General features: G+C 49.4%; 1 protein-coding gene across 10 annotated transcripts in view; it reads right to left on the reverse strand.

Moving 5' to 3' along the window:
• FMNL2 (formin like 2) overlaps positions 1-15,334 on the reverse strand; it is a 119,225-nt gene that overhangs the window by 26,421 nt on the left and 77,470 nt on the right. For all 10 annotated transcript variants that reach the window (XM_086750998.1, XM_086750995.1, XM_086750997.1 and 7 more), the window contains 3 exons: positions 9,917-10,025; positions 9,202-9,278; positions 6,826-6,919 (listed from right to left, as the gene is read on the reverse strand). In XM_086750998.1, the coding sequence (XP_086607124.1) occupies positions 6,826-6,919; positions 9,202-9,278; positions 9,917-10,025 (280 nt within the window). The remainder of the gene's footprint in view (positions 1-6,825; positions 6,920-9,201; positions 9,279-9,916; positions 10,026-15,334) is intronic.

Genomic DNA, 15,334 nt, shown 5'->3' on the forward strand with positions numbered 1-15,334 from the left:
GTTGCCCAGAGAGGCGGTGGATGCCCCATCCCTGGAAACATCCCAGGCCAGGTTGGCCGGGGCTCTGAGCAACCTGATCTGGTTGGAGATGTCCCTGCTCCTTGCAGGGGGTTGGGCTGGGTGGGCTTTAAGGGGCCCTTCCCACCCAAACCCTCCTGTGATTCTATGATTTTTGAGTTCAGTAGGAGCGAGAAGCGGCAGCACCGTTTCACGGCAAACACGCGCCGTGTAGACGAACACAGCCCGTACTGGACGCAGTGTCATGAACAGCCTGATGTACACGCAACCCAAAAACTCATGGGACCCTTTGTGAACCTTTTCTCCTGTCTGAGCTCCTTTGTCCGGCGGCACAATGCCGGCTTTCTCTCCCCGACAAGGGCCCACTGTGATCAGCAGATCCCACCACCGGCAAGCAGCGCTCCACAGGAACGCTTTGTTTGGCCGGATCACGCTGGCGTTTCTGCAGTTTGTTGAAGAACAAAAAATCAGTTTTCCCATAAGTTGCTGGTTAAGTAAACAGTTATTTAATACTTACTAGGGTAAAATACCTTTTCCTCCTCTACCGGCAGGGCTAAGGCACTCTCAAAATACTGCCGCCGTGCAAAAGACAACAAACATCTTTACATTTTCAGCGCTTGCAAACAGTTTCTCCTAGCACTGAGTTATTTTAACGGCCCATCAGGATAATTCAGAACTGCTGTTCAAACAGAGGAATCCGGCTCTGAATTAAGCGCTGTGAAAACGCAGGGCTGGACAAGGCGAGTGAAGATCGATGGAGGCAAACAACGAGGTTCACTTGCCGTCCCTCTGCCTTCCAGCTCGCCGCCCAGCAGTTCGGATGAACCCGGCCTCCGTAAGCTCGGCGCTAACAGTCGTAACCAGGGGCTGCAGCTCTCACCTGTCAGTCGCTGCAGAGCAGCAGCTGTGCAAACACCTAACTCAATTAAAGCGAAGTCAGAACAACAGGGAGTCCTGCCGTGCCCGACCCCGCTCCTCTCGCATCCCCCGGTCTCCAACAAGTTAGGCCAGCTCTTCTCTCCTCAGCACGTGGGGAGGTTCAGGCACTGGAACAACCACCAGATGATGAGCTTCCCTCAAGTTTTCTGGATTATCTGATTTCCAATTTATTTTTTGGCATTTCTCCTTGTCTTGAAGCAAAACAAGGCGGCTTCTTGAAAGGCATGGTTCATCTCAGGAAAAGCACCTCAATTCTGGTTTTAGTTTTAAATACCGAAATTATTTCCCACACGGAGAAGCACGCAAGCACGCACTCACCTTCCCGAATTCAATTACTGTGTGGATAACGAGCAATCCAACCGCTTTGCTGGAGGAGAGCCAGAGCCAGGCAGTGCTCCCCGCAGAGAGCCAGGATTGTTTCTGGCTGGCTTTCTGTCTCACGACAGATCCCAGGCAATGCTTCTGCCTCTTCACTTTGGATCTGCTTTAAAACTACTATTGTGCGTATTGGAAAAAAAAAAAAAAAAAAAAAAGAGTGGTAGAGTCCTCTGCTCTTTTCCCAGAAATATTTATTGTTGTTACTAAAGTAAACTCTCCTGTGTTTAAAACAGAGATTAACAAAAAGTGTGCAAGGGTCTAAGATCGCGTTCCTCAAAATGTCAGTTCAGAGTGCTGTGAAGTATATTCAAAAAGTGTCATTTTCAGATCTTCACTAAAGCTGAGGAAATTAATATTTGCAAAAAAAAAACAAAACAAATTCCTTTGTACCTGTTTTCACTATGCAATCACATCAGCGCTGTTGGGTTGTGATCTTTTCCAAGCCCTGTACACTTCCTGCAGCTGCTACGCTTTCCCTAAATGAAAAACACGCAGACCGCGTAAATAAACCAGCTCACTAGAAACGCCGCAAAAGCTCTCCATTTTGAAGCAAGGCCATCAGTGAGTTGGAAAACAGCTTTCTGCACTCGTAGCCTCAACAAGCTCTCACACTGTGGAAGGAGAACTTTTGTGTCATTCCTATTTCTGGATGTTCTCACCGGATTTCGTAACCTTGCTCACAGTTCGCCTGCTCAAACTATTTCCGCGCCTCAGCTCTGAGGAATCTTCGTTTAGGTCTGGGAATGCCACACCCTGTGCCCAAGGGTGCGGTCTCTGCGCTGGGGAAGAGGCTCATTTCGGGTGGTGGGACCACGGGAGGTCTCGACGCCTGCGTCCCAGACCTGAGCCTGGAGTGCAGCGAGGCCAATTCAGGTATTTCTGGGGATATATGGCGCACTGAAACCTCTGCCTCCACGCTGTGCCAGTGAGGTCTTCTGCAACCAAAGAGAAATGAGCTGAGAGACTCTGGCTCCGACTGTGTGCAAAAGTCCGTTAAAATTAACGCAGGAGTCAAAGATTCACCCACACACACGTATGTTTGTATATAAATATTGATACATAACGGGCAAAAGAATTATGCAACTCTTGCTAGGAACACACAGCTGTAAGAAAGTTCACTGTGAAGCAAAGCCAACCCATAGCAGAGCTCAGAGCTGGCCCAAGGCGTCCAAGCCACGGTCTCCATCAAGGCAGCGCTCGGTCACGTCGTTATCCGGATCCCATCCACACTCAGTTCAGGCTCCCTGGGAAGGGGCTGTGGGAAAAAGCTGCCCCCAGTTAACAGGTCCACTGGTCTTCAGCAGAACATGGCACAGGTCAGCCGGGAGAGCGGACACTCCTTCATGAGCTGTGCTTCCAAGAGGGATGCAAAGCAACGCAGGGTTTTGGCACTCAGATCAGAAAACAAACAGAAAAACGCACAGCGAATTTAAAAACCCCGAGGGGCTGCATTGCCGAGGCGCGATCCGGAGCCCGACACGCCGCTCTGCACCAGCAGACGCCACGCCGCGGCGGTCCGGCCTCCGAGGGTTCCCCATCTGCCCTGCAGACAGGGCCAGCCAGCGAGCAGCCGTCCGCTATCCCGGTCACACACATCAGCAGCGGAGTTCAGGGCTTTGAAATTTCCCTGTTGAATATTTTGCTACGTTTATAATGGCTTTTCTCCCCAGTTCAAAATGCCAGCCACATGGAAAGCAGAATTTTCCCAGGCGCTGTTTCACGTCTCCTGGACGAAGAGAAATCCTGACACGAGAAGAGCAGTCTTGGTTATCTTCACGTTCTTCTTCTCAGCTTCGTAAAACCTTCCTCATCTTCCAACCGCAGCAAAACCGTTTTCTACGCAATTCACGCTCAGCGTTTATTAGAAGTATCCAGCCAACGCCACTGATGAGTAAAAGATCTTCTCAATCTGCAGAACCCTAGGAACATCAAAACACCCTTCCTTGACAAGGCAGCAATGAACGAAGGAGTTTTGACGACGGCAAGCTGCCAGAGAAATGACAGAGCGCACGAGCAGCTTTGGGAGGATGCTGCGGAAGGTTACGCCGCGGTTCAAGCGGCAGTCTCCGCGCCGTGTCTGCACGGAGCGAGCAGGAGCGTGTGAGAACCCGCACCCGCGCCCCACGCTGGATCTCGCCGGTCCTGAGGGCAGGTTCACCAGGACACCGGCACGCCTACGCTCCAGTGCAACACGCCTTTGCACATTCAAAACAGCATTTCCAGGAAAGAGCAAGGGGAGTAAGCAACGAAATAACAGTAAAATAAAGTTCTATTATTGGCAGTAAAAGATGGCACCCGAATTCTCTGTATAGCCACACATGCAATCACACTATTAAAATGAACTAACTCTGAATAAGCATGAGGAAAACCAATCTTGTTTTCCAACAGTACACTTGCTTGAATTTCAAGGGGGCACAAGCCCCCAGCATCTCAGCTGTGACCCTCAGAGCCGCCCAAGGCTGCCTTGCGGCTAACCCCGCTCTCCTTTTCCTCCCTGGCACTCTGCTGAGGCGCATTTGCTCGTCCTGCGACACAAATCCCAGGCAACTCAGATAAAACCGCGTAGCCAGTTCTCACAAATCCATGGAAACAAGCACAAAGGGCCGGGAGCTCGGCTAAGGAAGCCCGCCGGCCAGGGCTCGCGGCCGTGCTGCAGAGCTCACCTCGGCGTGGCTGCGATATCCCATTCAAGCAGCGTTTGGTGCTGCGAACACGAGGTGGCTGCAAACAGAACCGGCAACAGGCCAGAAAGTATCAAAAAGACAAGGGAACGGGCAAACGCCCCAGCTATTCCCGTGGGTTACCTGTGGCACAGCAACTCCAAACTATTTCCCATAAATACGGCGGAGTTCTGTCAAGCACCGCTCAGGAAAAGGCCATTTTCCAGCTGCAGAGAGCGGGCGGCTGGAGCACACCCGGAGCTGCTCACCGCAGGCAAAGGCAGAGCCGTGCTCCCGTGGACGGGGCCTCCAGCACCGCCCCAGCCTCCTCGCACCTCTTCTGCGCCGGGACCTTGCAGAAGCTGTTTGAGGCCTGATGACACTGAGAGCAGCTCTAGCCAAACCAAAATGTCTGTGGGCCTTCCTGGCTAACGGAGCTCCTCACGACGAAGATCCGACAGTCCCGCACATCCAAACTCAGCCGAGCAGCTGAGGCTTACCTTGACGTAGAGCTAAGCAGCACATGGACTTCAAAAGCCACGAGAGTTATGAAAGCAACATCTTCAAAAAAAGAAACACGAGATGGTGTAAAAATCCACCTTGCTCAGCAACAAGCAGGGAGAGCGTCATCCCAACCTACTCCTTCCCTCTCCTGGTCCCCATTCCTTGTCAGTAACAACGGTTCCAGATTTTTTTTCCAGCTTTATCCAATTCCACCTGAAGCTCCTAGTTTGTAGTACCTTCTTGGTGTTTCTGTTCTCAGAAGTGACCTCTTCAGCATGATCTTAACCCTGTACTGAAAAGTGAGCACTGGGCCGAGTCTCCTGTGAAGAGGAACGACCTGCGCACAAGAATCGGCGATTTCAGGTGAAGCAACAGGACAAGAAAAATTTTCAAGAGACACCTTAACCAAACAAGCCTGAGCCCAGCCAGAAAATACTGCCCTGTAAACTCATTTTCAAATGAAAAGTCATTTTCCAAAAGAATTCTTGGCAAGATTCAGATCAACCATGGTTTTCCAGCTCAGTCAGACCCTGAGAACCAAATTCTGTTCTCACTTACATCAGAGCAAAGCTCAAAGCCGAATGAAATACTTGAAGTTCACCCTGATGTAAATGAGAGCAGAATTTGGTCCAAAATATCCTGTTTTCCCTACTGACTTTATTACAGGGTGAGTGTTACGCAGGAGTTCAGGTTTCTTTTGAAGTTATTTCACGGCAGGGAGATAGAGCGGCAGAGATCTAGTCCGACGAGTCTAATCCCTCCTAAATACGCACGCAGCGTCTGCTGAAAGAACCACAGTGGAGCTGTGGCAGCCCTGCAGAACCCACACAAATATTACGGAGCTTACAGCAGTCTAAATTGGAAGTATACTGCTACAAATCCAACCCTGGGTATTTTACATGTCAGCAACTCAGAGATTTTTAAGACAGCAGCCAAATGAGCTGTAAACAGGAAAACTTGAAACCATTACCGAAAACTTGCCCAGGAGGAAACTGGAAAACAATACCACAGAGCAAGAAATGAGCAGCAGAACTGGATAAAGCCAAATGCAGAACTCAGAAAGGTCAAATCCGCTCCCTGCACGCTCGCTTCACCTGCCACATCCGACAGTTCCACCACAGCGAGCAACTCGATCAGACGCAGACAGGGACGGAATAAAGAAACAATGGCCAACAAAGTGAACGTGTTACGTAGCAATTTTTGAATGTCAGCAGGAGAAAAGAGAGATGATAGAGCACTTGGAAGAAAATAAAGGAATATAAAGGAATAAAATAAAGGGAATATAAAATCAAAAAATAAAGGAATATAAAAATGTCAGGAAAGTGAGAAAGCAACGGCCTCGGAGAAGCCGTGCCATTCCCATTCCCTCCGTCCTCAGGCGGCTCGACACACACAACACAGCTCACATCTAGGACAGGTCTGGTCTTGCAAAGCCGGGGTTTCTAAAACAGGCCCGCGCTGGAGACTACTTCAAACCTTCTGCTCTGGCTCCGTATAATGAGGAGCGCCTCAGAAATGCGGTTATTTGTCTACGACATGCAAATATCCACAGTGGCTGTAAAGCAGAGATCGGTATCTCCCTACCAGAAATAATTCCCCAAACACAAAAAGTAAAAAAATTAACAACCTGGCTTGTTGATCGTCTGCGTTAACCCACTTACAGCAGGAGCCGCACTGAGGGAAAACACGCTACCTGTTTACGCACAGTCCAGCTGGGACTCATCAGCTCTAACAATTTTTGAGCTGGAAAGTCCAAATTCATTTTTTCTCTGAGAATAAATCCACACACACATCCAAGATTCAAAATAAACTACAACAGCAGCTTTCTAGGAGTTGATTCCCCCACCAGTGCTTCCGAACCGTCATACGATGTTCGGATGAAACATGCGATCCCCCTGAACGTGTACACCTACGAGTGGCACTGTTCCGCCCACCTGAGCCAACTGGGATACCTGTATTAAGTTCAGCAGCCAGTGTTCCATCACAAAGTCTTGATTTTGTAATTGCTTCACAAATACAACTCCTGCTGACAGTAAAACCAGGACGTTTGCGTTTCAAGGCCTTGTGTAAACAGCTCTGAAAACACCGCTCCTGGTTGTTTCAGCGACAGAAGAACTGGAGTAAAGCTCTCAAGATCTCCATCGGTTTTCCACTTCAGGGACACACCTCGACTGACCAAAAGGTAAAGGGAGCAATTCCCAGTCTGGATTCATCTTGTTGGGATTATGGCTCTTTTACGCAAACAGGAACTAAACGGAAAGCTCTAGCCAATAGCAGGAGAACTATCGACACGTGCACCAAATTCTATTAAAGCAGAACAACGTACCTCCTTGAAGTTATCGAAGGCGGATAAAATGATTTCATGTCCTCCTCTGACAAGGCAAACAGCTGCTAAAAGTTCTAAGACAAGGGCCTTTGTCCTGTGAAGAAAAGAAACGGTGACAGTCAACGGCCACCCCATGCTGAGCCACCTTCTCTCGACCTGCTTGCGAAACGGATGGGGAGACGCCGGGAGCCGGAGCTTGCATCCCGTGTGTTTTGAATCCCTTGGAACTGGAAAACTGCAAGATGCACGATGCTGAGCACCACGGGATCCAGGGCATCCTGACTCCCCCAGGACCATGCCGTTTTCCTCCGTTTTAACACTTCTCAAAACATGCAAAACTTGAAATCACAAATGACACTTGTAGAAATCCAAGCAAACCAAAGGCAGCTGCACAACTCCGGTAAAGGCAGACCACGTCAGCCTCGGACAGCTCGCACTCCCGCACGTTCACCTGCGCAGAGCCGGAGCGGAGGCAGCTTGACGCAAGCCAGGATCACCGCACAGCAGCCGTTAGTCAGCTGTCGTCCCCGCAACGCAGCCCGCGTCCTCCGAACCCCGTTGTTAATGAATGTGCTTATAATTCAAATCTGTATTTTTCCTGATACAAATTATTTTATACGATAATTTGTATTATTCATAGCCACCAAAAAAAAAACCAAACCACCCAGACGCTGCTCGCTGAAGTAAATACAGGATGCCTTAGCACATCCTTCCCCTCTTGGATCAGAAATCTGGGCAACTGATTGACAGCAGTGCTAACACAGGCATATTAATGAGAGAAGAAACCAGATTACTGAAGAAAAGCATGCAATAGGCTCAGCGTAACTCCAGGAGCAATAAGCCCCGGTACTTTCTTTCAGGGTTCACATAAGGCAAAAGCACCGACTGGACTTTAGGGTCAGATGAGCTCTGAGCAGATATTAAAATCATGCAGACACATATGAAATTAGTCACATGCTAAAGCCATGACTCAAACCAGATGTTACAGAAAAATAAATACCTTTTGGCTTTCAAAGTGTCAAGGTTATCTTTGGAAACCAGATAAAATGTTCACCTTCCTAGGAAATTTTAAATGTGTCATTTTCAATTCTTACCCAGCATTTTTTTTTTCCTGCCACAAGAAGAAAATCCAAGCTCTTTCAGACAGGATCGAGGGGTTCTCACCACAGATTTTCAGTGACATCCCCCAAACCGCGTGTGCGGGGAGAAGGGAGAGCGAGAGCGGAGAGCCCGGGGGGATGCCCAGGTCTCCGACGTCGGCTCACTCGCCGGCTGCCCACACACCTGGGGTGGGACTGGGAGAGGACAGTTACGGCTGTGTTGGCGGCATCTGTCTGGGCACAACCAGCGGAGACGGATTCCCTGCATCCACCCTCCACTCCTGCGGCACTCGGCTCGGCAGCGGGCACGCTCTGGGGACAGGATTAGCTCTGCAGCATCTCTCAGAGCTGCCGCGTCCCTTTTCACACATCTCGGCCAACCCTACGCACTCAAACCTCCAGTTGCCTCAAAAATTATGATGGGGCTAAAAAAAATTCCATTTTGAACAGCACTAGCACTAAGTTTTGTCTTCAGATTATTTTAGCCACACTTGAAAGTGGTTTTGTTTTAATAAACAGAAATCTAAATAACCCATTTCTTTTAAAAATAAAAACTTTGGCTCTCTCTTGATCACCTGATTTCCAGGCACAGGACACGACAAATGATAAAAACAATAAACTTCCCACATCCTCCCCATTTATCTTGTCCCTAAACTTGCTGACTTAGGGCTAAATAAAAGAAAGGAAGGAAGCATCTACTTCCATTAGGACAAGATTTCAAGCAGTGCGCTGTAAGGCAAGCGGACAGCCTAAGCAAAGGCTATATATATATATATACACACACACACATTTATAGTGCTGTTCAGTTTTGCCTCATCCCCCGGTTTTACCTTCCTTGTGAACATCAGTATGTCAGATTTGGTTTCGTTAGACATGCGAGAGGTCTGCAGGCCCAGACACAGAACAGGAACGAAACCTTCTCTCAAATAAATTCAAACCTAAGGACCCCTGAGACAACACCCCGTTAAGAAGATTTTCCTGTTCTCCAGGAAAACCCCACGCTGAGCTGCTCATTAGCAGCAGGGTCGTCTTTGCACCGCAACGGAGCCGGAGCGCTCAAGTAGTCGATTTTCAGCTGGAGAGTCAGTGGCTCCTGAAACCATGGAACGAGGTGGCAACCGCTCCTCTCTGTGCACCACAGTACAGATCTAATCCCACTCTGAGGGAAGTCTCATTTTTGCTACAGGTTTGTGCACAAACATATCCCCGAAAATCCCCTTCTGTGTACTCTTTACTTACCCACTTCTTAAACTCTCTAAAAGCAAGCGCAGCCTACCTGGGGTTCTTGTTGTTCAAACTTAGTGCAATTTCATTAACGGCATGCGGATGCGACATGACCATATTGAATCCATACTGAAAAGAGAAGGGGAAAATATCATTTCGGTCTGGAGACAGAAATTATTACTTGTAAAACCCAACAAATTGCGTCTCTCTGACCAGATCTGGTGGCTCATCCTTTCCCCTCCCTCCTCTTTTTATTCCTGCCAGTCAAGTGCATCACTTACTCTCTACAGAGGAATTTGCTGCCAAAATCACCTCTTTTCCAGCACGAGTGCTGCCACAGAGCAACGGCAGCATGCAGTCATTGCAAGAGTACTGCTGGCTTTGCTCTTCAAAGATGAAAAAAGAACTGCTCTGGAAAATACTGTGCTGGTTATGAGTACAGGATCATTGTTTGCATCCCTCCCATCAGAGGCAGGACATCCGTAAACCCCAGGGAGCTGGTATCCCCGGGGCAGAGCTCACATAGGCAGCCGTGTTCGGAATACCTCATACGATCCTACAACTCACAGTAAAGGTGTTCAGCACAGCCTTTCTTCGAAGCATGTAACTTTTGGCTGCTGGAGTTTTAGCAAAAAATCCCAAGTCTCTGAAGCTACCTGGCCATGCCATTTGATCAGTTTTTCCTTAATAATTCACCACCAACCTTTTCCTCCCCCTTCCCAACAACAAAATGGCTTTGTGGTCCAAAAGAACAAGAAGGGAAATACCTGGTAATTCATTATGGCCCGTAAACACATGATGCAGACATGAACGTCGTCCTTCTTACTCACTAATCTGGAATTTTTTAGTGTTCTTCGGCTTGGCAAGGTGTTATACCTGCGAACAAAAACAGCTCTCATCAATCACAAAACGATTTTCAGGGGGCAAGAACGAAGGAATGGAAACACTCCTCCACAGGGTGAGAACGCAGACACCTTGCCGTTCTGCAGGGCGGACCACACACATGCAAGGACAGCAGAAAAAAAGGTCACGGGCTGTTCACGCCACCATCGCCCAGCCCGGGGCCGGCATGGACCACGAGCTGCCGGTCGCAGCCGATGCCACCAGCCACGGCGTGACCCGACCAAAGCCAGAGACCTCCACCACTCGCGGCATGCAACGGGGAAAGAGCCATCCACCCGCAAGCAGAGGTATTCCACACTTTTTTCCACGCGCTTTACTCCGCACGAGCGGCGCCACAGACTTGTAATGGAACTGAACGTTCGCAGGCATCAGCAAATGTATTAATTCCCGCTGCGCTTCATTTAAGAATGGGGCCTCTCTTCTACCCAGCAGCTGAGCTTTCTGAAAGCCCTCCAAATTATTTGAAGAAAACACAGCCCTTAGGAACTTTCCCAAGAACAGAGGTATTAATTATTTTAATTGTAACCCCTAACTGGCAAATCAACCTGCAATTCCATTAAATGAGTACAGGGAATAAAAGGGAAAATCTTTACATCTGTCACTTCTATGGCACAGTAAATGAAAAGCACATCTCGGCTCTTCCTGAGATATTGCTTATTTTCTTTAAGACAAAACACACCGCAGGAGCTGAGCATGGGGAACTGGAGACAAGGAGACACATGAAATACGTGTATGTTCTTATATATGTGTAATTGAGTACGAGAGGATGAGGATTACGGTCAAGAAACTCTCTGGACAGCGATGCGCTAACGGCCGCAATGGGCCGATGGTGGCCAAGGTGCCACCGCGCTGTCCCGGGACCAGCACACCAGGCGGGACGAGCCCCGCGCAAACTGCGGGGTGGGGCTGCGGGGACCCTGGGCCGCACCAGGGAGGCACGGCCATCCTTTGGCATTTCCAACTATCACACTCGGGTCTGAAAACAGAGGAAGAAAGACTAAAAACCGGCTGATGGGAAGACGGAAAGAAAAATAACATGGTGCACGTGCAGTGATGTGCAAATTGTGACATTTGTTACGCAAAGAGCAACTGCTTCATAGATGAAGCCTGGCTGGTGGAGTAAATCCAACCTCCCTCAAAAACAAGGCTTCTTCAGACAACTGCAGCTGGCCTCACGCTTGCCAGCGCCACCTTCGCAGCCTGGAGAGCACAGGCAGAGCCAGGCTTTTCCACCGGAGAACTATCCCAGCACTCCTAGGCAGTATGAGTGGCACAGAGGGAGTCAGCGGGGAGCAACCTGTCAGTATTTCTTGTAACACAGAAAATATGTGACACTGTGTATAATTATCAGGTGACAGGATCAAAGCAAACCCGGCGATTTCGGAGGCACGGCTCCACACAGCGCTCCGGAGAGCGGGAGCTCTTCGGCATGACTGCTGCGGAGCCCGGAGCTCCAAAAGCACTTACACCAACTCCCAGAGGAAAAAACTCCATCAAGAACTATCAAACACAAGATGTAATCCTTAGGTCAGGACCCTTAAATCTATGGACTGCTGGAAGCAGGAGCGCGTACCTGGAGAAGCATCCCTGGGTACCTGCCTTGCTCATACTAAGGAAGAGCTCGAAGCATCTCCTGCACCAAGTGTCCGCTCCTGGGCAACGTCGGAGAGGGCGCAGATACCGCTTTGGTGGTATCACACTTCACCCACTTTCTCTGACTTCTTCTGCCTTATTTTTAGTGCAACACGTTACCTCCGGTGCAGGACAAGAGCGGAACGCGCGGTGAGCTCCAGAGTGCGGTGCAAACCCACCCTGCCCACCGAGAGCCGTCGACTCCCAGGCTTCAGCAATTTTCCGGGAGCACTGAGATGAAAGAAATCCCCAAATTCAAAGCAGAATTCAGCCAAACTGCTTTTTTCCCCCAGTATGTATGAACGCATAAATCAGCTCAGGGCACTCCAGACAGATTTCAGGTTTGCGGGAAGCATGGCCCAGTTTTTCCTGAGAACAGCGTGTGGTTAAAGCAGGGGAGCTGGGTTTTGGGGAGCAGACCCGGAGGCTCAGGACAGGACTAGGCCACTCCCCGGCCCCAAGCCACCACAAGTGCTTTGGCTGGGGGGGTGCGCTGCCCCACGCCCCCGGGTTCTGGGACGCTTTGTCCAGTTGCTCCCGGTGGGAACGGGGCCGGGCAGGGAGCACCGGCCATCCTGGCTGCGTCCCACAGACATGCCCATGGCCCACACGCAGACCCTGTACGCGGGGGCTCAGTCTCCTCCCAAACCTCCCTTCCTGAGACCCAAGAGGAGCAGTTCAGCCTTCAATGGAGAGCCTTGCATCGAATCCGAGCTGGGAAGCGCGGACGCCCTGCCAGTGTTGGCTGGAGAAGGCGTAACCACACCGCACTCGCATATTTCCATACATTCATTTCACTAAATACGAAAAATGCTGCCGCAGAAAGATGTAAAAGTCATTTCTAGTCATACAGAGATCGTTCCTACCATGATTCATCTCAGTTTTAAACTACTAAAGGCTGCCTACATCATTTCCTTTAGATTTTAAACAAGCAGAGTAATTATATCTTTATCATGCCACTGGAAGAAGAAGGAAAATCTTCCTCAGTGCCCGATATATCAACTCCTTAAATTTCAGAATGCCTTTAAACATCTGACAGAGTTTTGTCAGCTGTAACAAGTCTCCTTAAAGTAATAAAAGACGAGCACGACGCCAGAGCCCTCCCGCCATCCCCGCATCCTTCGCCGGCAGTGCGTTCCTCGATGGCGCTCAGAGCTCGCAGAGCTTCCACCCGTGTTCGCTTACGATCAGGCTGCGAAACGGGTGCAGAATATGCCATCGAGAGCTGCAGTGCAGAGAAAATCTCTCCAGCACAGATGGGATTCTGCCCTAGATTTAAATCGCTTCCCTTCAGCAGATGCAAATTTCTTCACACAGACCTGAATGCCAAGAATTAATGAGGATTTTTTTTTGTGCAGAAACTCTTTTACGACGACTCCGCACACTGGAACTGAGGCTCGAGATGCTTCCTCCGTGTTAGTGGCAATCGCAGTGACCCCTGATGTCGTTTCCTTCCGAAAGGCGGGGTGGACTGGCGGTAGCTCTAACACCTCCCTCTCCACGACGTGAGCCAAAGCAGGGTGGATGATCTCCTTTTGCTTTTATTTCATTTCTTGTTACCAAACACGCGGCTGATCCGAGCATCTGGCTGAATTGTTGGGTTTGATTTCCTGTCTGCTGCAGGTCAAAGATTATGTCACCCAGAGTATATTTATCCTGGTAATTAAATTCAGATGGTTCCTCTTTTATTTCCTCCGCCCCTCCTTTAAAGAAGAACTAGAAAACCTTACTTCTGAAAAAAGCAGAAACAGAAAATCTGGCCACGGGCAAGCTCCTGCAGCGTGGAACGCTCTCCTCCCGCCAGCCACCGGCGGCGGGTATGGGCCGTCCCACGCGGGAGGGAGCGGCTCCACGTCTTCGTGCCTGTGCTGCTGGAGGCTGGGGGGAATCACGCAGGATCCCGCGATTCCACAGCCGGGATGCTGCACCGCGTGGGAAAACCAACAACTGTTAAAAGCGAGGCTAAAGCTGTGCTGGAATACATGGTATGAGTTAAGGCTCTTTCTCTCACCTAACAGAAGTATATTTCTGGTCCAGAATAAGTAATTCATCATTCTTATTCCATTTATTAACAACTTAGTTAATTCGGTGCTTGTGAAGGTGCCGATGTGACGTCCGTGGTGACCAAGCTGCTCTTTCACCCACCAGTCTCCTACAGAAAGGTGGGAAGGACCATTCAGCCCAGCCAGCCTGAAGAAATCAATTTTGCTGAACTACTCCCGCCTCCGTGCCCAGGCGACTTTGTTCACGTGATCAGCCAAAACGGTTGAAAACATCCCCAGTGCCCCGGACTCATCCAGCGCTTTGTACAACTGAGACGTAGAAAACGCAACACGCAAGGGCGTCTTCTGGTGCAAACCAGCTCACACGGACACTGAAGACCCACAGATGGATAATTACAACACCTATGCAACAAATTATGATGTTCAAAGTCAATAAAAGCCCTTTCCACCACGGTAAGTGAGCACAAATCTCAGTACAAACTCCTGCCGTCTCCACCAACTTCAGTGGAAGGACTTCATGCCTAGAATGAGGACACGTGCCCAGTCCAACGGTGTCGACTTTGAAGGCACCACATTCATAATGAACACAATTCCAGCTGGTTTCTCTTAGCATTTTTATCTTATTATCTGCTAAAAAATATCATGCCCTCATTTGTGTACGCTGGCTCCCTCGCAGCAGGAGGAAAGAGAGCAGAGGACAGCCCAGGGCGGACCTCACCACCGCCCCGGCTGCTCCTCCAGCCCTGCGTGGGCTGGGACTGCTGGTTTTCCTTGGCGTTTGCTGGTTTTGGATTGCATTCCTGCGATTTTGCTGTTGCTGGCTTGGAGGCGGTGGCGTTTCTGTTAGGAACGTCCTGACAGCAGAAAGAGACTTTGGAAGAGGAAGGCCTTGGCATCTCCCACAAACTTTGGATTTCTCCTCTTAGAGCAAGTTACAAGCTGGGTCTGCTGGATGTGGGGACCCTGAACTTGCACCCCTCCGCAGGGGATGAGGCTCGGAGAGGGAAGGACCACGAGTCCGTGGCAAGCCAGAGCAGGTAGCTGTGCTGCCCGAAAATATCTCCTGTCTGCCACTTCAGACAATGGTGACGAGGCTGGTTTGTGCTACCAAATAAAGAAAACAAATGAAATGTAAAGAAAATAAATGACTTCCAGCCTGCCAGTTTTGTCTTCGTCTAAAAGAATATGGGAAAACTATTAATCCATAAAGCTGAGGAGATCTTTGTTGCTTAAAAAAGGCGAAAAATGAAATTGCTCTGTTAAATTAGCAAGTATCTGACAAAAATTATGCCAGCAAAGTCAGCAGGTCTCTGAGCAGTGAAAGTGTTAACGGTGAAGCCAACTCACCGCAGCCTAAGCAGCAGTGTCAAATCGGAGTCCAATTATTGATTGCACTCAAAGCCCAGTGATGGATTAAGATACACTTGCCTGGATCACTCTTTCATTACAGACTCCACAGATTTTGATGAAAGAAACGAAGTTTCTCAGTTCAGTCCACATAAAAACTGAAGTATTTGACTGGCAAGAAAGGGAATTTCTAATGGGCTGGGACATTACAAACTCGGCATTAATATTTATCTGACGGGAGGGTACGACTCTCATGTGCAAGTAATGCTCTTGCTCCCCAAAAAAGCAGCAATAAAATCC

This window comes from Chlamydotis macqueenii, chromosome 6 (genome assembly GCF_036417535.1).
Source record: "Chlamydotis macqueenii isolate bChlMac1 chromosome 6, bChlMac1.mat, whole genome shotgun sequence".
NCBI lineage: Eukaryota > Metazoa > Chordata > Aves > Otidiformes > Otididae > Chlamydotis > Chlamydotis macqueenii.